General features: G+C 45.4%; 2 protein-coding genes across 3 annotated transcripts; one reads left to right on the top strand and one right to left on the bottom strand.

Annotated features, from left to right (window-relative positions):
• Positions 1-387: 387 nt before the first annotated feature.
• On the top strand, positions 388-17,878 carry LOC311126195 (uncharacterized protein; the record flags this gene model as incomplete). Its single annotated transcript, XM_084200213.1, has 3 exons — positions 388-528; positions 3,854-4,047; positions 16,886-17,878. 3 exons carry the CDS (start codon positions 388-390, stop codon positions 17,343-17,345), a joined length of 795 nt encoding a protein of 264 aa, XP_084056339.1. The 3' UTR covers positions 17,346-17,878.
• Positions 17,879-18,943: 1,065 nt separating this feature from the next.
• On the bottom strand, positions 18,944-27,556 carry LOC311126196 (peptidyl-prolyl cis-trans isomerase NIMA-interacting 1-like). Of its 2 annotated transcripts, XM_084200214.1 has the most exons (5): positions 27,451-27,556; positions 26,043-26,105; positions 24,946-25,080; positions 21,390-21,500; positions 18,944-21,091 (listed from the first exon to the last, which is right to left on the bottom strand). In XM_084200214.1, the coding sequence occupies exons 1-5, from the start codon at positions 27,512-27,514 to the stop codon at positions 20,982-20,984; spliced, it is 483 nt and encodes a 160-aa protein (XP_084056340.1). In that variant the 5' UTR covers positions 27,515-27,556; the 3' UTR covers positions 18,944-20,981. The 2 variants fall into 2 exon arrangements, with proteins under 2 accessions (XP_084056340.1, XP_084056341.1); XM_084200215.1 differs by lacking the exon at positions 26,043-26,105 and having other exon boundaries at positions 19,638-21,091; positions 27,451-27,542.
• Positions 27,557-27,803: the final 247 nt, after the last annotated feature.

Raw genomic sequence — 27,803 nt, 5'->3', positions numbered from 1 at the left:
CTCCAGTTAGATCCAGACTAGCCCAAGAATGTACTGTTGTAGCAATCTCGGTTGGACAGACGCTGGGAGACGGGAAGCAAGTACAGGGGGATGATTAAATGAATAAAAGACATGGACAGCGTCTGGACAGGGGAAACTAAACATGAGGGGAGGTAATTAAGTCCAGGTGAGTCCAATGAAGCGCTGATGTGTGTAATGATGGTGACAGGTGTGCGTAATGATGGGCAGCCTGGCGCCCTCGAGGGCCAGGGAGGGGGAGCGGGAGCAGGCGTGACAGTACCCCCCTCTAGGGACGCCACCTGGCATCCCACCTGGGCGAGCCTGACGGGCCGGCCGAGGCATGAGAGACCCACGAGCCGGCCGAGGAGTGGGAATCTGTCGAGCCTAATGGGCCGGCCGAGGCGTGGAATCCTGACGAGCCGGCGGAGGTGTGACGTGGAATGGGAGCCTGCCGAGCCAACCGAGGCAACAAAACCTCTCGAGGCAGCTAAGGCATGGAAGCCTGACGAGCCAGCTGAGGCATCCCCGGTTCCTTCGGCAGTGGCACCCAGACCCGACGTCACCAACCCAAACAAAAAACTTCCCTGATGCTTCTGATAATGGTGTAAGCATTCTGTAAGGACAGACGCTGGGAGACGAGAAGCAAGTACAGGGAGTGAACATTTAATATATACAGACATGAACCAAAACACAGACAACATATCATACAAAATGGATGACACAGTACACAATTTGATGCCGTGGTACACAATTTGATGACGTAGTATATAAAAAACAGGGACCACTTTTGGCTTGTGAGCACCGCTTTTAAAACTACTGGCTTAAAATATACAAAAGATTGAGAGTGCATCTTTAAGACATCATCTCAAATCTAGGTTTTGCCTTTATATTTCGAGAAAATTAACAAGGACAATTTTTTCACTTCTCCCATTGACATACCCCAAACACCTGTCTGGTCTGTAGAGTCTGCTTTGTGAGGCGTTCACGGAAATATGAGCCTTTTGAGCATCTGGGTTTGCAAACTCTGTGGTTTTACTTTCTCAATAGTGTTTTCGGGGCAGATCTGCTCAAGGGACAGAATACATTTGAATGGCTTTTGACAGGTTGGGAGGAGCTAACTTTTTTCAACAGAAGTGCTGGAGGCTGGAGCACAGAGCAGAATGTGCAGTTAGCTATCTAGAACCCCTTCCCAATGAGCACAAACACAAATATGTATTTTCATAGTCAGATGAAGAGCGTTCTTTGGGGGGTGTTCCATGTCTCCGTCAGGGCCAAAAGGTCAAGGGACTACAGGGCAGCATAGGCTGAGATGAACTCAGTGTTCTTGACCGCGGATCGGCAGTTCCCAGCACTGCCAGAGACCCGGAATTCCACATGGGTTTTGCACGCAGGGTACAATAAATTAGAAGGGTTGCAGCCAAGGGGTGGGGAGCGTCTGTAAAGCCTACAGGGAGAGGAGCAGCCAAGGGGTGGGGAGCGTCTGTAAAGCCTACAGGGAGAGGAGCAGCCAAGGGGTGGGGAGCGTCTGTAAAGCCTACAGGGAGAGGAGCAGCCAAGGGGTGGGGAGCGTCTGTAAAGCCTACAGGGAGAGGAGCCAACAGAAAACACACACATAGTTGCGTATTAGGGTTTTACAGTGGGGAAAAAAAGTATTTAGTCAGCCACCAATTGTGCAAGTTCTCCCACTTAAAAAGATGAGAGGCCTGTAATTTTCATCATATGTACATGTCAACTATGATAGACAAAATGAGAAAAGAAAATCCAGAAAATCACATTGTAGGATTTTTAATGAATTTATTTGCAAATTATGGTGGAAAATAAGTAATTGGTCAATAACAAAAGTTTCTCAATACTTTGTTATATACCCTTTGTTGGCAATGACACAGGTCAAACGTTTTCTGTAAGTCTTCACAAGGTTTTCACACAATGTTGCTGGTATTTTGGCCCATTCCTCCATGCAGATCTCCTCTAGAGCAGTGATGTTTTGGGGCTGTCGCTGGGCAACACAGACTTTCAACTCCCTCCAAAGATTTTCTATGGGGTTGAGATCTGGAGACTGGCTAGGCCACTCCAGGACCTTGAAATGCTTCTTACGAAGCCACTCCTTCGTTGCCCGGGCGGTGTGTTTGGGATCATTGTCATGCTGAAAGACCCAACCACGTTTCATCTTCAATGCCCTTGCTGATGGAAGGAGGTTTTCACTCAAAATCTCACGATACATGGCCCCATTCATTCTTTCCTTTACACGGATCAGTCGTCCTGGTCCCTTTGCAGAAAAACAGCCCCAAAGCATGATGTTTCCACCCCCATGCTTCACAGTAGGTATGGTGTTGTTTGGATGCAACTCAGCATTCTTTGTCCTCCAAACACGACGAGTTGAGTTTTTACCATATGACATTCTCCCATTCCTCTTCTGGATCATCCAAATGCACTCTAGCAAACTTCAGACGGGCCTGGACATGTACTGGCTTAAGCAGGGGGACACGTCTGGCACTGCAGGATTTGAGTCCCTGGCGGCGTAGTGTGTTACTGATGGTAGGATTTGTTACTTTAGTCCCAGCTCTCTGCAGGTAATTCACTAGGTCCCCCCGTGTGGTTCTGGGATTTTTTGCTCACCGTTCTTGTGATCATTTTGACCCCATGGGGTGAGATCTTGTGTGGAGCCCCAGATCGAGGGAGATTATCAGTGGTCTTGTATGTCTTCCATTTCCTAATAATTGCTCCCACAGTTGATTTCTCAAACCAAGCTGCTTACCTATTGCAGATTCAGTCTTCCCAGCCTGGTGCAGGTCTACAATTTTGTTTCTGGTGTCCTTTGACAGCTCTTTGGTCTTGGCCATAGTGGAGTTTGGAGTGTGACTGTTTGAGGTTGTGGACAGGTGTCTTTTATACTGATAACAAGTTCAAACAGGTGCCATTAATACAGGTAACGAGTGGAGGACAGAGGAGCCTCTTAAAGAAGAAGTTACAGGTCTGTGAGAGCCAGAAATCTTGCTTGTTTGTAGGTGACCAAATACTTATTTTCCACCATAATTTGCAAATAAATTCATTAAAAATCCTACAACGTGATTTTCTGGATTATTTTTCCTCCAATTTGTCTGTCATAGTTGACGTGTACCTATGATGAAAATTACAGGCCTCTTCATCTTTTTAAGTGGGATAACTTGCACAATTGGTGGCTGACTAAATACTTTTTTTCCCCACTGTAGTTGCCCAAGCTACAAAAGAGCAAAAATGAGATCATCAGAAAATAAATAGGTAAGATACTCAAGTGAGAGAGAGCCTTCCTCTGTTTCCTTCATTGATGCCTTCAGTCAATGGTGACACCTGTCAATTATTTTAGAAGGCAGGATAATGATGATGATTTAAATGATTTCGATGTCCAGATTCGTCTACACTTGTAGGGTTACCAGGCACAATGTGGCTGACTATCAGATCACGATGCATCTTTTAATGGTCTAGACCTGTCTAAAATATGTGGGCAGGATCAGGATGTTAGAACCAGGTATAAACAGGGTTTATGATACCTGGTTAGCCTAACTTACCTACCTAGCTAACATGGGCCAGTAGGTTAAGATATGTACATGTACATGATTCACATCAAGGCTATTATATTCTATTACATTCTATTGTTATTGGCCAGAGATTCCAAAGAGTTTGAGCTCTGGAGAATAAAACCCAGAAGTTTGACGTAACCTGATGAAAGTAGTTTGTTATATAATTCTATTAACTCAGGTGGGTATGTTTATTGGATATTCTTGTCACAGGATGCATAAATAAAACCTAAAATCGGGATCTTAGGTTATATGTTATATATCAATTAATATGTTAACATGTTGATCTAAATACAAAGGAGGCTGTCCAGGATTACCTGAAGGAGAACGCCCTCACGGAGAGCACCAGAGAACCGTCCTGTGGGGACCGTTACTCTAAACTGGACTCCAACTGCTGCCTCAAGAAGGTCTCGAAGGGAAGACTGGTGGTGACGGTGGTCAGAGCCTGGGGACTGTTGGGAGACCACCAATGGATAGCGGGAGACACTGAAGCGTAAGTTATGTTACTGCACAATTTCAGTCCTCTGCAAGGTGTAGTGGAGGGTAAACACATGTAAACTGTTCAGTCCTCTGCAGAGGTATAGTGGAGGGTAAACACATGTAAACTGTTCAGTCCTCTGCAGAGGTGAAGTGGAGGGTAAACACATGTAAACTGTTCAGTCCTCTGCAGAGGAGTAGTGGAGGGTTAACACATGTAAACTGTTCAGTCCTCTGCAGAAGTATAGTGGAGGCAAAACACACGTAAACTGTTCAGTCCTCTGCAAGGTGTAGTGGAGGGTAAACACATGTAAACTGTTCAGTCCTCTGCAAGGTGTAGTGGAGGGTAAACACATGTAAACTGTTCAGTCCTCTGCAAGGTGTAGTGGAGGGTAAACACATGTAAACTGTTCAGTCCTCTGCAGAGGTGTAGTGGAGGGTAAACACATGTAAACTGTTCAGTCCTCTGCAGAGGTGTAGTGGAGGGTAAACACATGTAAACTGTTCAGTCCTCTGCAGAGGTGCAGTGGTGGGTAAACACATGTAAACTGTTCAGTCCTCTGCAGAGGTATAGTGGAGGGTAAACACATGTAAACTGTTCAGTCCTCTGCAGAGGTATAATGGAGGGTAAACACATGTAAACTGTTCAGTCCTCTGCAGAGGTGTAGTGGAGGGTAAACACATGTAAACTGTTCAGTCCTCTGCAGAGGAGTAGTGGAGGGTTAACACATGTAAACTGTTCAGTCCTCTGCAGAAGTATAGTGGAGGCAAAACACACGTAAACTGTTCAGTCCTCTGCAAGGTGTAGTGGAGGGTAAACACATGTAAACTGTTCAGTCCTCTGCAGAGGTATAATGGAGGGTAAACACATGTAAACTGTTCAGTCCTCTGCAAGGTGTAGTGGAGGGTAAACACATGTAAACTGTTCAGTCCTCTGCAAGGTGTAGTGGAGGGTAAACACATGTAAACTATTCAGTCCTCTGCAGAGGTGTAGTGGAGGGTAAACACATGTAAACTGTTCAGTCCTCTGCAGAGGTATAGTGGTGGGTAAACACATGTAAACTGTTCAGTCCTCTGCAGAGGTATAGTGGAGGGTAAACACATGTAAACTTTTCAGTCCTCTGCAGAGGTATAGTGGTGGGTAAACACATGTAAACTGTTCAGTCCTCTGCAGAGGTGTAGTGGAGGGTAAACACATGTAAACTGTTCAGTCCTCTGCAGAGGAGTAGTGAAGGGTAAACACATGTAAACTGTTCAGTCCTCTGCAGAGGTATAATGGAGGGTAAACACATGTAAACTGAGGAGCCTCTTAAAGAAGAAGTTACAGGTCTGTGAGAGCCAGAAATATTGCTTGTTTGTAGGTGACCAAATACTTATTTTCCACCATAATTTGCAAATCAATTCATTAAAAATCCTACAATGTGATTTTCTGGATTTTTTTTCTCAATTTGTCTGTCATAGTTGACGTGTACCTATGATTAAATTTACAGGCCTCTCTCATCTTTTAAGTGGGAGAACTTGCACAATTGGTGGCTGACTAAATACTTTTTTCCCCCACAGTATGTATGTATATATATATATATATATATATATATATATATATATATATATATATATATATATATATACAGTGGGGAGAACAAGTATTTGATACACTGCCGATTTTGCAGGTTTTCCTACTTACAGACCTCTACATGCTTTGTAATTCTTATCATAGGTGTACTTCAACTGTGAGAGACGGAATCTAAAACAAAAATCCAGAAAATCATATTGTATGATTTTTAAGTAATTAATTTGCATTTTATTGCATGACATAAGTATTTGATACATCAGAAAAGCAGAACTTAACATTTGGTACAGAAACCTTTGTTTGCAATTACAGAGATCATACGTTTCCTGTAGGTCTTGACCAGGTTTGCACACACTGCAGCAGGGATTTTGGCCCACTCCTCCATACAGACCTTCTCCAGATCCTTCAGGTTTCGGGGCTGTCGCTGGGCAATACGGACTATCAGCTCCCTCCAAAGATTTTCTATTGGGTTCAGGTCTGGAGACTGGCTAGGCCACTCCAGGACCTTGAGATGCTTCTTACGGAGCCACATCTTAGTTGCCCTGGCTGTGTGTTTCGGGTCGTTGTCATGCTGGAAGACCCAGCCACGACCCATCTTCAATGCTCTTACTGAGGGAAGGAGGTTGTTGGCCAAGATCTCGCGATACATGGCCCCATCCATCCTCCCCTCAATACGGTGCAGTCGTCTTGTCCCCTTTGCAGAAAAGCATCCCCAAAGAATGATGTTTCCACCTCCATGCTTCACGGTTGGGATGGTGTTCTTGGGGTTGTACTCATCCTTCTTCTTCCTCCAAACACGGCGAGTGGAGTTTAGACCAAAAAGCTCTATCTTTGTCTCATCAGACCACATGACCTTATCCCATTCCTCCTCTGGATCATCCAGATGGTCATTGGCAAACTTCTGACGGGCCTGGACATGCGCTGGCTTGAGCAGGGGGACCTTGCGTGCGCTGCAGGATTTTAATCCATGACGGCGTAGTGTGTTACTAATGGTTTTCTTTGAGACTGTGGTCCCAGCTCTCTTCAGGTCATTGACCAGGTCCTGCCGTGTAGTTCTGGGCTGATCCCTCACCTTCCTCATGATCATTGATGCCCCACAAGGTGAGATCTTGCATGGAGCCCCACACCGAGGGTGATTGACCGTCATCTTGAACTTATTCCATTTTCTAATAATTGCGCCAACAGTTGTTGCCTTCTCACCAAGCTGCTTGCCTATTGTCCTGTAGCCCATCCCAGCCTTGTGCAGGTCTACAATTTTATCCCTGATGTCATTACACAGCTCTCTGGTCTTGGCCATTGTGGAGAGGTTGGAGTCTGTTTGGTTGAGTGTGTGGACAGGTGTCTTTTATACAGGTAACGAGTTCAAACAGGTGCAATTAATACAGGTAATGAGTGGAGAACAGGAGGGCTTCTTAAAGAAAAACTAACAGGTCTGTGAGAGCCGGAATTGTTAATGGTTGGTAGGTGATCAAATACTTATGTCATGCAATAAAATGCAAATGAATTACTTAAAAATCATACAATGTGATTTTCTGGATTTTTGTTTTAGATTCTGGCTCTCACAGTTGAAGTGTACCTATGATAAAAATTACAGACCTCTACATGCTTTGTATGTAGGAAAACCTGCAAAATAGGCAGTGTATCAAATACTTGTTCTCCCCACTGTATATATACAGTGAGCTCCATAATTCATTGGACAGTGACCATTGTTTTGTTATTTTGGTTCTGTACTCTAGCACTTTGAGTTTGAAAGGATACAATGACAATGAGGGTGAAGTGCAGACTGTCAGCTTTAATTTGAGGGTATTTTCATACATATCGGATGAACCGTTTAGAAATGACAGCACCTTTTGTACATGGTCCCCCCATTTTAAGGTACTACAAGTATTTGTTAAATTTGCTTCACAGATGTGTGTCGTTAGGCAGGTGTATTCATTTGTGTCGTTAGTGAATGCAGGAGAGCTGTTGATGAATAGTAATGATTCTAGACGTTGCTATTGCCTTTGGAGGTTGTTATTGGGGTGTGACAACATGAGGAAGACAGCAGTGTCGATGCAAATGAAGTTGGCCGTCATAAGGCTCAAAAATGAAAATCAATCATTCAGGAACATTGCCATGCCCAAGTCAACAGTTTTGTTCATCATTAACAAGAAAAAAACAACCGGTGAACTCAATTATGTCAAAAGACCCGGTAGACAGAGGAAGACCACTGTAGTGGATGACCGGAGAATACTCTCTATGGTGAAGAAAAAAACCCTGATAACAGCCCAACAGATCAAAAACACTCTCCTGGATGCAGGTGTAGATGTGTCAAAGTCTACCATACGCAGAAGACTACACCAGCAGGACTACAGAGGGTACACTACAAGACGCAAACCACTGATAAGCCTGAAGAACAGAAAGGCAAGATTACAGTTTGCTAAAAAGCACCTAAAAGAACCCCAAGAGTTCTGGAAAAAAATATTGTGGACAGATGAGACAAAGATTAACATGTACCAGAGGGATGGAAAGACAAAAGTGTGGAGAAAAAAAAGAAATGCCCATGATCCAAAGCATACCACCTCATCCATGAAACATGGTGGAGGGGGTGTTATGGCTTGGGCCTGTATGGCTGCCAGTGGAACAGGCTCACTTGTCTTCATCGATGATGTGACTGCAGACAGAAGTAGAACAATGAATTCTGAAGTCTACAGAAATATTTTATCTGCTCAGATAAAACCAAATGCCTCCAAACTCATTGGACGGCACTTAATCACGCAACAAGACAATGACCCTAAACATACTGCTAGAGCAACAAAGGGGTTTTTGATGGCCAAAAAGTGGAAAAACCTTGACTGGCCGAGTCAATCACCAGATCTGAATCCAATTGAACATGCATTTTACATGCTGAAGAGGAGACTTAAGGCAATAAGTCCCCGAAACAAGCAGGAACTGAAGATGGCTGCAGTACAGGCCTGGCAGAGCATCACCAGGGAAGATACCCAGCGTCTGGTGATGGCGATGCATCGCAGACTTCAAGCAGTCATTGCATGCAAAGGATATGCGACCAAATATTAACAATGATTACTTTATTCTACATTATGTTAAACTGTCCAATGATTTTTGATGCCCGAAAATTGCAGATAGACGGTAGCTCTCCAGGAACAGGGTTGGAGTTAAAACCTCCAGGACGGTAGCTCTCCAGGAACAGGGTTGTAGTTAAAACCTCCATGACGGTAGCTCTCCAGGAACAGGGTTGGAGTTAAAACCTCCAGGACGGTAGCTCTCCAGGAACAGGGTTGGAGTTAAAACCTCCAGGACGGTAGCTCTCCAGGAACAGGGTTGGAGTTAAAACCTCCAGGACGGTAGCTCTCCAGGAACAGGGTTGGAGTATAAACCTCCAGGACGGTAGCTCTCCAGGAACAGGGTTGGAGTTAAAACCTACAGGACGGTAGCTCTCCAGGAACAGGGTTGGAGTTAAAACCTCCAGGACGGTAGCTCTCCAGGAACAGGGTTGGAGTTAAAACCTCCAGGACGGTAGCTCTCCAGGAACAGGGTTGGAGATAAAACCTCCAGGACGGTAGCTCTCCAGGAACAGGGTTGGAGTATAAACCTCCAGGACGGTAGCTCTCCAGGAACAAGGTTGGAGTTAAAACCTACAGGACGGTAGCTCTCCAGGAACAGGGTTGGAGTTAAAACCTCCAGGACGGTAGCTCTCCAGGAACAGGGTTGGAGTTAAAACCTACAGGACGTTAGCTCTCCAGGAACAGGGTTGGGGTATAAACCTCCAGGACGGTAGCTCTCCAGGAACAGGGTTGGAGTTAAAACCTCCAGGACGGTAGCTCTCCAGGAACAGGGTTGGGGTATAAACCTCCAGGACGGTAGCTCTCCAGGAACAGGGTTGGGGTATAAACCTCCAGGACGGTAGCTCTCCAGGAACAGGGTTGGAGTTAAAACCTCCAGGACGGTAGCTCTCCAGGAACAGGGTTAAAGTTAAAACCTACAGTACGGTAGCTCTCCAGGAACAGGGTTGGAGTTAAAACCTCCAGGACGGTAGCTCTCCAGGAACAGGGTTGGAGTATAAACCTCCAGGACGGTAGCTCTCCAGGAACAGGGTTGGAGTTAAAACCTACAGGACGGTAGCTCTCCAGGAACAGGGTTGGAGTTAAAACCTCCAGGACGGTAGGTCTCCAGGAACAGGGTTGGAGTTAAAACCTACAGGACGGTAGCTCTCCAGGAACAGGGTTGGAGTTAAAACCTCCAGGACGGTAGCTCTCCAGGAACAGGGTTGGAGTATAAACCTCCAGGACGGTAGCTCTCCTGGAACAGGGTTGGAGTTAAAACCTCCAGGACGGTAGCTCTCCAGGAACAGGGTTGGAGTATAAACCTCCAGGACGGTAGCTCTCCAGGAACAGGGTTGGAGTTAAAACCTCCAGGACGGTAGCTCTCCAGGAACAGGGTTGGAGTTAAAACCTCCAGGACGGTAGCTCTCCAGGAACAGGGTTGGGGTATAAACCTCCAGGATGGTAGCTCTCCAGGAACAGGGTTGGGGTATAAACCTCCAGGACGGTAGCTCTCCAGGAACAGGGTTGGAGTTAAAACCTCCAGGACCGTAGCTCTCCAGGAACAGGGTTGGAGTTAAAACTTCCAGGACGGTAGCTCTCCAGGAACAGGGTTGGAGTTAAAACCTACAGGACGGTAGCTCTCCAGGAACAGGGTTGGAGTTAAAACCTACAGGACGGTAGCTCTCCAGGAACAGGGTTGGAGTATAAACCTCCAGGACGGTAGCTCTCCAGGTTCAGGGTTGGAGTATAAACCTCCAGGACGGTAGCTCTCCAGGAACAGGGTTGGAGTTAAAACCTCCAGGACAGTAGCTCTCCAGGAACAGGGTTGGAGTATAAACCTCCAGGACGGTAGCTCTCCAGGAACAGGGTTGGAGTTAAAACCTACAGGACGGTAGCTCTCCAGGAACAGGGTTGGAGTTAAAACCTCCAGGACGGTAGCTCTCCAGGAACAGGGTTGGAGTTAAAACCTACAGGAAGGTAGCTCTCCAGGAACAGGGTTGGAGTTAATACCTCCAGGACGGTAGCTTTCCAGGAACAGGGTTGGAGTATAAACCTCCAGGACAGTAGCTCTCCAGGAACAGGGTTGGAGTTAAAACCTACAGGACGGTAGCTCTCCAGGAACAGGGTTGGAGTTAAAACCTCCAGGACGGTAGCTCTCCAGGAACAGGGTTGGAGTATAAACCTCCAGGACGGTAGCTCTCCAGGAACAGGGTTGGAGTTAAAACCTACAGGACAGTAGCTCTCCAGGAACAGGGTTGGAGTTAAAACCTCCAGGACGGTAGCTCTCCAGGAACAGGGTTGTAGTTAAAACCTACAGGACGGTAGCTCTCCAGGAACAGGGTTGGAGTTAAAACCTCCAGGACGGTAGCTCTCCAGGAACAGGGTTGGAGTATAAACCTCCAGGATGGTAGCTCTCCAGGAACAGGGTTGGAGTTAAAACCTCCAGGACGGTAGCTCTCCAGGAACAGGGTTGGAGTATAAACCTCCAGGACGGTAGCTCTCCAGGAACAGGGTTGGAGTATAAACCTCCAGGACGGTAGCTCTCTAGGAACAGGATTGGAGTATAAACCTCCAGGACGGTAGCTCTCCAGGAACCGGGTTGGAGTATAAACCTCCAGGACGGTAGCTCTCCAGGAACAGGGTTGGAGTATAAACCTCCAGGACGGTAGCTCTCCAGGAACAGGGTTGGAGTTAAAACCTCCAGGACGGTAGCTCTCCAGGAACAGGGTTGGAGTATAAACCTTCAGGACGGTAGCTCTCCAGGAACAGGGTTGGAGTTAAAACCTCCAGGACGGTAGCGCTCCAGGAACAGGGTTGGAGTATAAACCTCCAGGACGGTAGCTCTCCAGGAACAGGGTTGGAGTTAAAACCTCCAGGACGGTAGCTCTCCAGGAACAGGGTTGGAGTATAAACCTCCAGGACGGTAGCTCTCCAGGAACAGGGTTGGAGTATAAACCTCCAGGACGGTAGCTCTCCAGGAACAGGGTTGGAGTATAAACCTCCAGGACGGTAGCTCTCCAGGAATCGGGTTGGAGTATAAACCTCCAGGACGGTAGCTCTCCAGGAACAGGGTTGGAGTATAAACCTCCAGGACGGTAGCTCTCCAGGAACAGGGTTGGAGTTAAAACCTCCAGGACGGTAGCTCTCCAGGAACAGGGTTGGAGTTAAAACCTCCAGGACGGTAGCTCTCCAGGAACAGGGTTGGAGTTAAAACCTACAGGACGGTAGCTCTCCAGGAACAGGGTTGGAGTTTAAATCTCCAGGACGGTAGCTCTCCAGGAACAGGGTTTGAGTTAAAACCTCCAGGACGGTAGCTCTCCAGGAACAGGGTTGGAGTTAAAACCTCCAGGACGGTAGCTCTCCAGGAACAGGGTTGTAGTTAAAACCTCCATGACGGTAGCTCTCCAGGAACAGGGTTGGAGTTAAAACCTCCAGGACGGTAGCTCTCCAGGAACAGGGTTGGAGTTAAAACCTCCAGGACGGTAGCTCTCCAGGAACAGGGTTGGAGTTAAAACCTCCAGGACGGTAGCTCTCCAGGAACAGGGTTGGAGTATAAACCTCCAGGACGGTAGCTCTCCAGGAACAGGGTTGGAGTTAAAACCTACAGGACGGTAGCTCTCCAGGAACAGGGTTGGAGTTAAAACCTCCAGAACGGTAGCTCTCCAGGAACAGGGTTGGAGTTAAAACCTCCAGGACGGTAGCTCTCCAGGAACAGGGTTGGAGATAAAACCTCCAGGACGGTAGCTCTCCAGGAACAGGGTTGGAGTATAAACCTCCAGGACGGTACCTCTCCAGGAACAGGGTTGGAGTTAAAACCTACAGGACGGTAGCTCTCCAGGAACAGGGTTGGAGTTAAAACCTCCAGGACGGTAGCTCTCCAGGAACAGGGTTGGAGTTAAAACCTACAGGACGTTAGCTCTCCAGGAACAGGGTTGGGGTATAAACCTCCAGGACGGTAGCTCTCCAGGAACAGGGTTGGAGTTAAAACCTCCAGGACGGTAGCTCTCCAGGAACAGGGTTGGGGTATAAACCTCCAGGACGGTAGCTCTCCAGGAACAGGGTTGGGGTATAAAACTCCAGGACGGTAGCTCTCCAGGAACAGGGTTGGAATTAAAACCTCCAGGACGGTAGCTCTCCAGGAACAGGGTTAAAGTTAAAACCTACAGTACGGTAGCTCTCCAGGAACAGGGTTGGAGTTAAAACCTCCAGGACGGTAGCTCTCCAGGAACAGGGTTGGAGTATAAACCTCCAGGACGGTAGCTCTCCAGGAACAGGGTTGGAGTTAAAACCTACAGGACGGTAGCTCTCCAGGAACAGGGTTGGAGTTAAAACCTCCAGGACGGTAGGTCTCCAGGAACAGGGTTGGAGTTAAAACCTACAGGACGGTAGCTCTCCAGGAACAGGGTTGGAGTTAAAACCTCCAGGACGGTAGCTCTCCAGGAACAGGGTTGGAGTATAAACCTCCAGGACGGTAGCTCTCCAGGAACAGGGTTGGAGTTAAAACCTCCAGGACGGTAGCTCTCCAGGAACAGGGTTGGAGTATAAACCTCCAGGACGGTAGCTCTCCAGGAACAGGGTTGGAGTATAAACCTCCAGGACGGTAGCTCTCCAGGAACAGGGTTGGGGTATAAACCTCCAGGACGGTAGCTCTCCAGGAACAGAGTTGGAGTTAAAACCTCCAGGACGGTAGCTCTCCAGGAACAGGGTTGGAGTTAAAACCTCCAGGACGGTAGCTCTCCAGGAACAGGGTTGTAGTTAAAATCTCCATGACGGTAGCTCTCCAGGAACAGGGTTGGAGTTAAAACCTACAGGACGGTAGCTCTCCAGGAACAGGGTTGGAGTTTAAACCTCCAGGACGGTAGCTATCCAGGAACAGGGTTGGAGTATAAACCTCCAGGACGGTAGCTCTCCAGGAACAGGGTTGGATTTAAAACCTCCAGGACGGTAGCTCTCCAGGAACAGGGTTGGAGTATAAACCTCCAGGACGGTAGCTCTCCAGGAACAGGGTTGGAGTTAAAACCTACAGGACGGTAGCTCTCCAGGAACAGGGTTGGAGTTAAAACCTACAGGACAGTAGCTCTCCAGGAACAGGGTTGGAGTTAAAACCTCCAGGACGGTAGCTCTCCAGGAACAGAGTTGGAGTTAAAACCTCCAGGACGGTAGCTCTCCAGGAACAGGGTTGGAGTTAAAACCTCCAGGACGGTAGCTCTCCAGGAACAGGGTTGTAGTTAAAACCTCCATGACGGTAGCTCTCCAGGAACAGGGTTGGAGTTAAAACCTACAGGCCGGTAGCTCTCCAGGAACAGGGTTGGAGTTTAAACCTCCAGGACGGTAGCTCTCCAGGAACAGGGTTGAGTTTAAACCTCCAGGACGGTAGCTCTCCAGGAACAGTGTTGGGGTATAAACCTCCAGGACGGTAGCTCTCCAGGAACAGGGTTGGAGTTAAAACCTCCAGGACGGTAGCTCTCCAGGAACAGGGTTGGAATTAAAACCTCCAGGACGGTAGCTCTCCAGGAACAGGGTTGGAGTTAAAACCTACAGGACGGTAGCTCTCCAGGAACAGGGTTGGAGTTAAAACCTACAGGACGGTAGCTCTCCAGGAACAGGGTTGGAGTTAAAACCTCCAGGACGGTAGCTCTCCAGGAACAGGGTTGGAGTATAAACCTCCAGGACGGTAGCTCTCCAGGAACAGGGTTGGAGTATAAACCTCCAGGATGGTAGCTCTCCAGGAACAGGGTTGGAGTTAAAACCTACAGGACGGTAGCTCTCCAGGAACAGGGTTGGAGTTAAAACCTACAGGACGGTAGCTCTCCAGGAACAGGGTTGGAGTTAAAACCTACAGGACGGTAGCTCTCCAGGAACAGGGTTGGAGTTAAAACCTACAGGACGGTAGCTCTCCAGGAACAGGGTTGGAGTTAAAACCTCCAGGACGGTAGCTCTCCAGGAACAGGGTTGGGCAGTCCTGCTCTATAGAGTGCACCACACTTATTCGGCTGACCCCATAGGAAAACCCTTTGAATAACCCTTTTTGGTTCCAGGTAGAACCCGTTTTGGTTCCAGGTAGAACTATTTTGTGTAAAGGGTTCTACATGGAACTCAAAATGGTTATACCTGGAACCAAAAAGAGTTATTCAAAGGGTTTTCCTATGGGGACAGCCAAAGAACCCTTTATGTTCTAGATGGCACCTTTGTTTCTAAGAGTGTACTTTATACACTATACAGAGAATAGGGTGCCATTTGGGACACAAGCAATACGATGTCACACAAGCAATATGATGTCACACAAGCAATATGATGTCACACAAGCAATTTGTGCCAATTGGAGTAGTCCCTCTTTTCCCAACCCTCTCCTCGCCTTCCCCCAGGTTTGTTAAACTGGCACATGTGATTCCATTAGTCAAAGGCTTGATGATTAGTTGACTAATTTAATGAGGTGTGCCCAGTTTAGGGTTAAAAGATAAATGTGAAATCTAAGGGAGGGGCCAAGGAGATGGTTGGGAAACCCTGTCCTAGGCGCTACAGATTATAACATGTTTCAAACTCATTCCACGAAGAGAAGAAGGGAAGAGAGACGAGAGAGAGAAAAAGAGAGAGAAACAAGAAGACAGAATGACTATCGTATTGTGATAAAAGTTCTTTCAACCTTTTACACCAACATGTGTCTGCGGGTTTTCCCTCCTCCCTTGTACTTGATTGATGAATTAAGGTCACTAATTAGTAAGGAAATCCCCTCACCTGGTTGTCTAGGTCACTAATTAATTAGTAAGGAAATCCCCTCACCTGCTTGTCTAGGTCACTAATTAGTATAGAAATCCCCTCACCTGGTTGTCTAGGTCACTAATTAGTAAGGAAATCCCCTCACCTGGTTGTCTAGGTCACTAATTAGTAAGGAAATCCCCTCACCTGGTTGTCTAGGTCACTAATTAGTAAGGAAGTCCCCTCACCTGGTTGTATAGGTCACTAATTAGTAAGGAAATCCCCTCACCTGGTTGTCTAGGTCACTAATTAATTAGTAAGGAAATCCCCTCACCTGGTTGTCTAGGTCACTAATTAGTAAGGAAGTCCCCTCACCTGGTTGTATAGGTCACTAATTAGAAAGGAAATCCCCTCACCTGGTTGTCTAGGTCACTAATTAGTATAGAAATCCCCTCACCTGGTTGTCTAGGTCACTAATTAGTAAGGAAATCCCCTCACCTGGTTGTCTAGGTCACTAATTAGTAAGGAAATCCCCTCACCTGGTTGTCTAGGTCACTAATTAGTAAGGAAGTCCCCTCACCTGGTTGTCTAGGTCACTAATTAGTAAGGAAATCCCCTCACCTGGTTGTCTAGGTCACTAATTAATTAGTAAGGAAGTCCCCTCACCTGCTTGTCTAGGTCACTAATTAGTATAGAAATCCCCTCACCTGGTTGTCTAGGTCACTAATTAGTAAGGAAATCCCCTCACCTGGTTGTCTAGGTCACTAATTAGTAAGGAAGTCCCCTCACCTGGTTGTCTAGGTCACTAATTAGTAAGGAAATCCCCTCACCTGGTTGTCTAGGTCACTAATTAATTAGTAAGGAAGTCCCCTCACCTGGTTGCCTAGGTCACTAATTAGTATGGAAATCCCCTCACCTGGTTGTCTAGGTCACTAATTAGTATAGAAATCCCCTCACCTGGTTGTCTAGGTCACTAATTAGTATGAAAATCCCCTCACCTGGTTGTCTAGGTCACTAATTAGTATGGAAATCCCCTCACCTGGTTGTCTAGGTCACTAATTAGTATGGAAATCCCCTCACCTGGTTGTGAGGGGATTTCCATACTAAGGTCACTAGGTCACTAATTAGTATGGAAATCCCCTCACCTGGTTGTCTAGGTCACTAAGTAGTAAGGAAATCCCCTCACCTGGTTGTCTAGGTCACTAATTAATTAGTAAGGAAATCCCCTCACCTGGTTGTCTAGGTCACTAATTAGTAAGGAAATCCCCTCGCCTGGTTGTCTAGGTCACTAATTAGAAAGGAAATCCCCTCACCTGGTTGTCTAGGTCACTAATTAGTAAGGAACTCCCCTCACCCGGTTGTCTAGGTCACTAATTAGTAAGGAACTCCCCTCCCCTGGTCTAGGTCTTAATTTAATAGAAATAACTCAAACCAGTATACAGTAGGACCTCCATGGAATGAGTTTGATCGCCCCCTTGTGGCACGCCATAGTATTTTAATCTTTCCATTTTGTTTCCAACTTCCTGTTTCTCCACCTGCTACAGGTACGCTGTGGTCACCTACGGTTCCAAGTCCCATCAGACCAATGTTATTCCGTCCAACGATCCTGTCTGGAATGCTACCTTTGACATGGGTCCCTTCGACAAAGACCTGAGGCTAACGGTGGAGGTCTGGGATAAAGATCCTATGGGTAATAATGACAAGCTGAAGTACTGTACCGTCAACCTCGAGCAGGGGACACATGAACGCTGGTGCAACAAAAGCGGGGGAGGGGGCTTTTATTTCCTGTACACCCTGACCTGCGACCCCCACTTGACCGGGGACCAGTGTGAAAAATACAAACCTTCCACCCCCACAACATACAAACCTTCCACCCCCACAGTCCACTCTACTCCACTCTACAGTAAGAGTAAGCATCTCTTTTCTATCCAGAGTTCAGCGCTCCTATACCTATGGTTGTTTTACATCTCTATAATGTACCACCCAGAACACATGTTGGAGTAAATTCATTCCAGGCAGTGGGTCTGTTGCCTGTACAGCTCACCAGGAACCACGTTGGAAACAAGGGGAATCATTTCAATATGTGTGATGGAAAATGTTATGTTTGTGCTTTTCTAATAACCAATTCGACTGGGTTCATGCAAGTGACAGATTTTTAATACATGTTGATCTCTCCAAAGTTTATCGTGTGAAGAGACAGCCTTGAAAATGTTAATCTTGTCTTTCGGGTCGTAAATAATCCCTGGTTCCTGCCTGTGCTTGGTAAAGATATGAGGGGGGAAGACATGACCTCCTCCTTAGGACCATCTGGCACCCAGAATATGTTGTATAAGGTAAGATAGGAGATGGTGCCAGACACATGTAGGAACCAACCCTATGAAAAATGACCATGTAACTTGTCTATGTAAGGAGTATATAAGAGATCTAACGGGATCCCCGACGGAGCTTCATCACTTCAGACCACTACTTTATGCATCTAAGTTTGACTGTGACCTCTCCAGCTTGCTGTTAATAAAGAATGATTCATTTAAGATTGACTTCAGGTGTCCTTGGTGGTAATTTCCACGACAGTTTGGCGTCACGAAAAATATGATTGATATGATCTGCAGAGCTTTCCAGTGGGGGTCTGCGAGGAAAACCGGTGGCGCATTTTATGAAGTGAAATTCCCGTTTGACCAAAAGACGACGAGGCCCAGAACAGACCTTCACTGTGAGCTGCCCAGGAGGAGACATCACACGCCAACTGATTTCAGTCATTCAATTTAAATGAATTTGTATTAAAAATAAATAAAAATAAATGATAAAACCAATTAAACTAAACATAAAAATGGAGAAGACGTATATGTGGTCTGGGACCCCTGTAGTCTGGACAGGGGGGACATATCCCCCCCCCCCACATTCTTAAATTGTTGCGTCCCTGAGTCTGGGACTACTAGGAGGGTACCACTAGTCTTAGTCAAGTAATAGCATGAGGTGATTGTGGATGTGAGAGTTGGGTGAGTGTGGAAGGGGCCTAATAAGAGGATGGAAATTAGGATATTAGTTGATTGACATTTGGATATTAAGAGGAATTAAATTAGGATATTAGTTGATTGAAATGTGGATATTAGTTGATTGAAATTTGGATAATAAGAGGTTTGAAATTTGGATATTAGTTGATTGAAATTTGGATATTAAGAGGAATGAAATGTGGATATTAGTTTATTGAAATTTGGATATTAAGAGGAATGAAATGTGGATATTAGTTGATTGAAATGTGGATATTAAGAGGAATGAAATGTGGATATTAGTTGATTGAAATGTGGATATTAAGAGGAATGAAATGTGGATATTAGTTGATTGAAATTTGGATAATAAGAGATATTAGTGATAAGAGTGTTGAAATGTAGAGAATAAGAGATATTATTACTATGAACTACTGAGTGAATGAGAGAAAGTGCAGGTGTTATTCTATTTGTATGCGGCAAGACTGTAGAATCTATAGAGACTATAGCATCTATGAGTACATAGACTACTGAGACCAGAGACACAGAGAAACCATAGATACGTGAGACTATAGATGTTATAGCATACAGTACCAGTCAAAAGTTTGGACACACCTACTCATTCAAGGGGTTCTTTATTTTTACTATTTTCCGCATTGTAGAATAATAGTGAAGACATCAAAACTATGAAATAACACATATGGAATCATGTAGTTACCAGTAAAGTGTTAAACAAATCAAAATATATTTTATATTTGAGATTCTTCAAAGTAGCCACCCTTTGCCTTGATGACAGCTTTGCACACTCTTGGAATTCTCTCAACCAGCTTCATGGAGGTAGTCACCTGGAATGCATTTCAATTAACAGGTGTGCCTTGTTAAAAGTTAATTTGTGGAATCTCTTTCCTTCTTAATTAGTTTGAGCCAATCAGTTGTGTTGTGACAAGATAGGGGTGGTATACAGAAGATAGCCATATTTGTTAAAAGACCAAGTCCATATTATGGCAAGAACAGCTCAAATAAGCAAAGAGAAACAACAGTCCATCATTACTTTAAGACATGAAGGTCAGTCAACGTGGAACATTTCAAGAACTTTGAAAGTTTCTTCAAGTGTAGTCGCAAAAACCATCAAGCGCTGTGATGAAACTGGCTCTTATGAGGAATGGAAGACCCAGAGTTACCTCTACTGCAGAGGATAAGTGAATTAGAGTTACCAGCCTCAGAAATTGCAGCCCAAATAAATATCTGGAAACCACCCACAGCAACAGCATCAGCCAGACAGCCAACAAAATAAAAGTCCAGAGACAGGTTTACAAAATAAGAGTCCTTTAATGGTGGGAGATGAACAAGTCATATGAAGTGCCTCTTAGCAGATTCAAGCTTACAAAAACCCTTCCCCACATGCATACTGGGTATTGTAGTTCCCTGGAACACAGGGGATACAGTGAAGCAGTAAATGGAATGGGGAGGGGGGGAGGGGAACTACAAACATGGCAGACAGAGTGGACTGTGCCCTGACTATTCTCCACACATAAGGGATGTTGGTAACCATTTAAATAATCCCACGAGTCAGCATTCTATGTGTCGGTCTCCTATGAGAGACTATGTGTGGAACACTGGGTTACTGGTCAGCGTTCTATGTGTCGGTCTCCTATGAGAGAGTGTGTGTGGAACACTGGGTTACTGGTCTGACATGTTATCATTGACAGAGGGAGAATAATGCTTGACACACAGAGAGGGGACACTATAGAGCAGTGGGAGGCCTTGACACACAGAGAGGGGACACTATAGAGCAGTGGGAGGCCTTGACACACAGAGAGGGGACACTATAGAGCAGGGGGAGGCCTTGACACACAGAGAGGGGACAATATAGAGCAGGGGGAGGCCTTGACACACAGAGAGGGGACACTATAGAGCAGTGGGAGGCCTTGACACACAGAGAGGGGACAATATAGAGCAGGGGGAGGCCTTGACACACAGAGAGGGGACAATATAGAGCAGGGGGAGGCCTTGACACACAGAGAGGGGACACTATAGAGCAGGGGGAGGCCTTGACACACAGAGAGGGGACACTATAGAGCAGGGGGAGGCCTTGACACACAGAGAGGGGACACTATAGAGCAGGGGGAGGCCTTGACACACAGAGAGGGGACACTATAGAGGAGGGATAATGGTCCACGTGAACCCACACACTTGTTGGCTCAGTCAGTCACTACCGACAGGTCTCTTTTATTTTCACACACACAATGATGTAGTCATGGCAATGGGTACAGGGGAAAAGGGGTGTTGATGGTGTCAGTGTAAAGTTGCATATAGAACAGAAGGTTGGGGGGGGGGGCTTCTAAGGGTAGTAGGGAGGACAAGAGGGGGTATTTAAGGGGGGTGGGAGGTAGGAGGGGGTGGATAAGAGCATTTGAGGGGTGGCTGGGGGTAGGGGGGTTTAATTGTGGGGTATTTCGAGGTGGTAAAAGGGGTTGGATGTGTGTATTGATGGATGTTGGGGGTGGAGGGGGTATTCAGGCGTGATAGGGTATTCAGAGGGTGATAGGGTATTCAGGAGGTGATGGGGTTTTTAGAGGGTATTCAGGGGGTGTTGGGGGTATTCAGGAGGTGATGGGGGTATTCAGGAGGTATTTAGGGGTATCAGAGCTTGTCTCTATCCCGTGCGGAGGATGATGTGAACTCCAGAGTCGGTGAACACCGGACCACTCATGTCTCCCACCTTCAGAGCAAAGGACGCATCCTCAAACGGCTTCTGCATCTGACCTGAAACACAAACACACGCAGACTGATATCAGATCTAAAACATAAAATACCTGGAAAACACACAAACACTTATATCAGAACTAAAACATAAAATACCTGGAAAACACACAAACACTTATATCAGAAAATAAACATAAAATACCTGGAAAACATACAAACACATATCAGAACTAAATCATAAAATACCTGGTAAATACATAAAGGAGTGCATGTGTTTGTGCGTGTCTGTGATTGCATGCTTGTGTGTGAGAGTGTATAGTACATGTTACATTTGACCGTGTGTGTGTGTGTGTGTTACCTCTGCCGAACAGTCCCAGGTCTCCTCCGTTGCGTGCGGAGCTGCAGTCACTGAACTGGGAGGCCAGAGCCTCAAACTCCTCCTCTCCTGACTTCATCTGCTCTATGTACTCTACAACAACAACACCATGTTAACAACACACACCATCTGCTCTATGTACTCTACAACAACAACAACATGTTAACAACACACACCATCTGCTCTATGTACTCTACAACAACAACAACATGTTAACAACACACACCATCTGCTCTATGTACTCTACAACAACATGTTAACACCACACACCATCTGCTCTATGTACTCTACAACAACAACAACACACACCATCTGCTCTATGTACTCTACAACAACATGTTAACACCACACACCATCTGCTCTATGTACTCTACAACAACATGTTAACAACACACCATCTGCTCTATGTACTCTACAACAACATGTTAACACCACACACCATCTGCTCTATGTACTCTACAACAACAACAACACACACCATCTGCTCTATGTACTCTACAACAACATGTTAACACCACACACCATCTGCTCTATGTACTCTACAACAACAACAGCATGTTAACAACACTCACCATCTGCTCTATGTACTCTACAACAACAACAGCATGTTAACAACACACACCATCTGCTCTATGTACTCTACAACAACAACAGCATGTTAACAACACACACCATCTGCTCTATGTACTCTACAACAACAACATGTTAACAACACACACCATCTGCTCTATGTACTCTACAACAACAACAACATGTTAACACCACACACCATCTGCTCTATGTACTCTACAACAACATGTTAACAACACACACCATCTGCTCTATGTACTCTACAACAACATGTTAACACCACACACCATCTGCTCTATGTACTCTACAACAACATGTTAACAACACACACCATCTGCTCTATGTACTCTACAACAACATGTTAACAACACACACCATCTGCTCTATGTACTCTACAACAACAACATGTTAACACACACCATCTGCTCTATGTACTCTACAACAACAACAACATGTTAACACCACACACCATCTGCTCTATGTACTCTACAACAACAACAACATGTTAACACCACACACCATCTGCTCTATGTACTCTACAACAACATGTTAACAACACACACCATCTGCTCTATGTACTCTACAACAACAACAACATGTTAACACCACACACCATCTGCTCTATGTACTCTACAACAACAACATGTTAACACCACACACCATCTGCTCTATGTACTCTACAACAACAACATGTTAACAACACACACCATCTGCTCTATGTACTCTACAACAACATGTTAACAACACACACCATCTGCTCTATGTACTCTACAACAACATGTTAACAACACACACCATCTGCTCTATGTACTCTACAACAACAACAACATGTTAACAACACACACCATCTGCTCTATGTACTCTACAACATGTTAACAACACACACCATCTGCTCTATGTACTCTACAAAAACAACATGTTAACACCACACACCATCTGCTCTATGTACTCTACAACAACATGTTAACAACACACACCATCTGCTCTATGTACTCTACAACAACAACAACATGTTAACAACACACACCATCTGCTCTATGTACTCTACAACAACAACAGCATGTTAACAACACACACCATCTGCTCTATGTACTCTACAACAACAACATGTTAACAACACACACCATCTGCTCTATGTACTCTACAACAACATGTTAACAACACACACCATCTGCTCTATGTACTCTACAACAACAACAACATGTTAACAACACACACCATCTGCTCTATGTACTCTACAACAACAACAACATGTTAACAACACACACCATCTGCTCTATGTACTCTACAACAACATGTTAACAACACACACCATCTGCTCTATGTACTCTACAAAAACAACATGTTAACAACACACACCATCTGCTCTATGTACTCTACAACAACAACAGCATGTTAACAACACACACCATCTGCTCTATGTACTCTACAACAACAACAGCATGTTAACAACACACACCATCTGCTCTATGTACTCTACAACAACATGTTAACACCACACACCATCTGCTCTATGTACTCTACAACAGCATGTTAACAACACACACCATCTGCTCTATGTACTCTACAACAACAGCATGTTAACAACACACACCATCTGCTCTATGTACTCTACAACAACAACAACAACATGTTAACAACACACACCATCTGCTCTATGTACTCTACAACAACATGTTAACACCACACACCATCTGCTCTATGTACTCTACAACAGCATGTTAACAACACACACCATCTGCTCTATGTACTCTACAACAACAGCATGTTAACAACACACACCATCTGCTCTATGTACTCTACAACAACAACAACAACATGTTAACAACACACACCATCTGCTCTATGTACTCTACAACAACATGTTAACAACACACACCATCTGCTCTATGTACTCTACAACAGCATGTTAACAACACACACCATCTGCTCTATTTACTCTACAACAACAACAGCATGTTAACACCACACACCATCTGCTCTATGTACTCTACAACAACAACAACATGTTAACAACACACACCATCTGCTCTATGTACTCTACAACAACAACAACATGTTAACAACACACACCATCTGCTCTATGTACTCTACAACAACAACATGTTAACAACACACACCATCTGCTCTATGTACTCTACAACAACAACAACATGTTAACACCACACACCATCTGCTCTATGTACTCTACAACAACAACAACATGTTAACACCACACACCATCTGCTCTATGTACTCTACAACAACAACAACATGTTAACAACACACACCATCTGCTCTATGTACTCTACAACAACAACAACATGTTAACAACACACACCATCTGCTCTATGTACTCTACAACAACAACAGCATGTTAACAACACACACCATCTGCTCTATGTACTCTACAACAACAACAGCATGTTAACAACACACACCATCTGCTCTATGTACTCTACAACAACAACATGTTAACAACATACACCATCTGCTCTATGTACTCTACAACAACAACAACATGTTAACAACACACACCATCTGCTCTATGTACTCTACAACAACAACATGTTAACAACACACACCATCTGCTCTATGTACTCTACAACAACAACATGTTAACAACACACACCATCTGCTCTATGTACTCTACAACAACAACAACATGTTAACAACACACCATCTGCTCTATGTACTCTACAACAACAACATGTTAACACCACACACCATCTGCTCTATGTACTCTACAACAACAACATGTTAACAACACACACCATCTGCTCTATGTACTCTACAACAACAACAGCATGTTAACAACACACACACATCGTTCCTCACACACCAACAAACCATCTCTCTCAACACATTTACACACAGATACACGCACACAGTTTATCAAACTTTTTCACACACCATTTCTCTCAACACATACAGACAACTGGAAACATTTTATCAAATGTTCTCACAAACTCTTTCCCCAACTACTCACTTTGTATAAGGTCGAGGGCCTCGTCTTTGGAGCGTGTGATGTTCTCCTCCCTCCAGGAGGACGGGCGACGTGATTGACTATGCTTCACCAGGAGGTGGGAACAACGCACCTTGTCTGGCTCGCCACTCCCATCACCTACAATCCAATACAACTTTACTGTCCACTCCCATGACATTTTTACATTTTAGTCATTTAGCAGACGCTCTTATCCAGAGCGACTTACAGTTAGTGAGTACATACATTTTCATACTGGCCCCCCGTGGGAAACGAACCCACAACCCTGGCGTTGCAAGCGCCCTGCTCTACCAACTGAGCTACAGGAGACCTATAACCTTATTATCCACTCCCATCACCTACAATATAACTTTATTGTCCACTCCCATCACCTACAATATCACCTTATTCTCCACTCCCACCACCTACAATATAACTTTATTATCCACTCCCACCACCTACAATATAACTTTATTATCCACTCCCACCACCTACAATATAACTTTATTATCCACTCCCACCACCTACAATATAACTTTATTATCCACTCCCACCACCTACAATATAACTTTATTATCCACTCCCACCACCTACAATATAACTTTATTATCCACTCCCATCACCTACAATATAACTTTATTGTCTACTCCCATCACTTAGAGCACGGCGCTTGTAACGCCAGGGTAGTGGGTTCGATCCCCGGGACCACCCATACACAAAAATGTATGCACGCATGACTGTAAGTCGCTTTGGATAAAAGCGTCTGCTAAATGGCATATTATTATTAAAACACCTTTATTGTCCACTTCCCTCACCGACAATACAACTTCATTGTCCATATGATACTACAGCGAACAACAGAGTCTCCTTCTCAACCCCCCCAGACAGCACACATCACACACAGTAGAGAGGAGCACAGGGTCCAGCCGCAGCGCCGCGCCCCTGGATGGAGAGCACGCTGCTGGGTAAAGGCCCTGCTCAAGGGCCAGCACCCCTCCAGTTGTCAGATCAATCCCCCAGACCAATTTCACAGAGCCCCACCAGGTATTCTAACCACGACCTTTCAGCTACAGGTCCATCCCCTTAGCTGCTGGGCGACCTACCTGACCCCACCGGACGCTCCCATTGGCTGGCATTGGTGATGTGGTTAAAGTAGTATACTCTACCTGGGAAAGGTGGGAGGAGGGAGAAAAAGAGGGGGGGGGGGGGGGGGGAGAAGAGAAATAGAGAGGAAATAGGGGAAGAGAGAGGAGGGTGAAGAGAGGATGGGAAGAGAGGGGAAGAGGAGAGGAGGGGAAGACAGAGGAGGGGAAGACAGGAGGAGAGAGGGGAGGAGGGGAAGAGAGGAGAGAGAGGGGAAGAGAGGAGAGAGAGGGGAAGAGAGGAGAGAGAGGGGAAGAGAGGAGAGAGAGGGGAAGAGAGGAGAGAGAGGGGAAGAGAGGGGAAGAGAGGAGAGAGAGGGGAAGAGAGGAGATAGGGGAAGAGAGGAGATAGGTGAGGTGTTGTTTGGGGGATGAGAAAGACTAAGAGAAAGAGGGAGGCGATGCTGAAACAAAATTCTACTGAAGCTTCCTTTCCTTCATGTGCACTAATTTACATTTAAGTCATTTAGCAGACGCTCTTATCCAGAGCAACTTACAAATTGGTGCATTCAATTTAGGATAGCCAGTGGGACAACCACACTTTTTTTGTTTTTATGGGGGGGTGGGGGAGTAGAAGGATTACTGTTATACTATTCCAGGTATTCCTTAAAGAGGTAGGGTTTCAAATGTCTCCGGAAGGTGGTCTAATCTATGCAGACGAAAGCATTTTGCTTTAGTCATGGAATGGACAGAACTAATCTCAGTTAGTCGTCTTCAGCAACTTTTAATGATATTGTGCAGAAGGCGTTGAGAAAATATTTTTTTCAACAACTTTTGCTCACTGGGCAGGCACCTGCCATCCTAACACTGGTGTTGGAATGGCTCCAAGGCGCGGGACAAAATGACGTCATTGTTATGGGCCTACCTCGCGAGCTGGCGAATGAAATGAATGGACATTCATGAATAAACTGGCTAACTCAAAATGACGACACCCCATACAATAGTATATCTTCCAATACATATATACCTAAGAATTGTTTGATTATGAAAGAAGTTACTGTCCAATGCATAGTACGTTGAACAGCCGTCAAAACATGCATGCGCCGCTGCTAGTTTAGCTAGCTAACTTGCTGGGTTAGTCATGACATGAGCGTCATTACTGGCTAACGTTAGCCAACTAAACACCAGATGATAGTTTGACACACGCACTAGTCAAACGAATAACCATCAAACATAATTCACAAATGCACAAATAAACATGCGTCACCACCTAACGATGCAACAAGCTTACAACCAACCTAACTAGCTAAGAAACTTAGCTGCGCTGCTAACGCTAGCATTTGCATTAGTTCAGCCGGTATAATGTTTTGTGCACCAGCGACAAATTGTTCGGGACTGGGATGAAAGCTAGTCATCTCTCTCCACCTACTTGAACTGCGGCTCATCCGCTTCTCCCATCCGGACGGCAGCTTCTCGTCCTCGGCGTCTGCCATTGTCCCTGCTTGCTTTCAAAACGGTACAAGTCACTCCTCTTTTCCTCTCGCGGCTCGCAGGAAACGGCTGTTGTTGTTGCACCTTCCATCCGCCAGGTGTCAGCAAAGAGACATGTTTAGAATGTTCTTCACTTTTCTGGAACATTTGCTTTTTTTTGTTGTTGTTGCATTAGACGCATTTCTCATGATAAAGTACATTGGCTTAACCGAATGGTATGTTGATGTCATATTCGGTGGTTTATTCCACTGATCTACGGTAAAATGCCCTTAGATACTGATGTGACCGTAT

Source organism: Coregonus lavaretus (assembly GCF_964263955.1).
Source record: "Coregonus lavaretus genome assembly, contig: HAP1_SCAFFOLD_597, whole genome shotgun sequence".
Classification (NCBI taxonomy): Eukaryota; Metazoa; Chordata; class Actinopteri; order Salmoniformes; family Salmonidae; genus Coregonus; species Coregonus lavaretus.
This window is presented reverse-complemented; position numbering and strand designations above follow the sequence as displayed.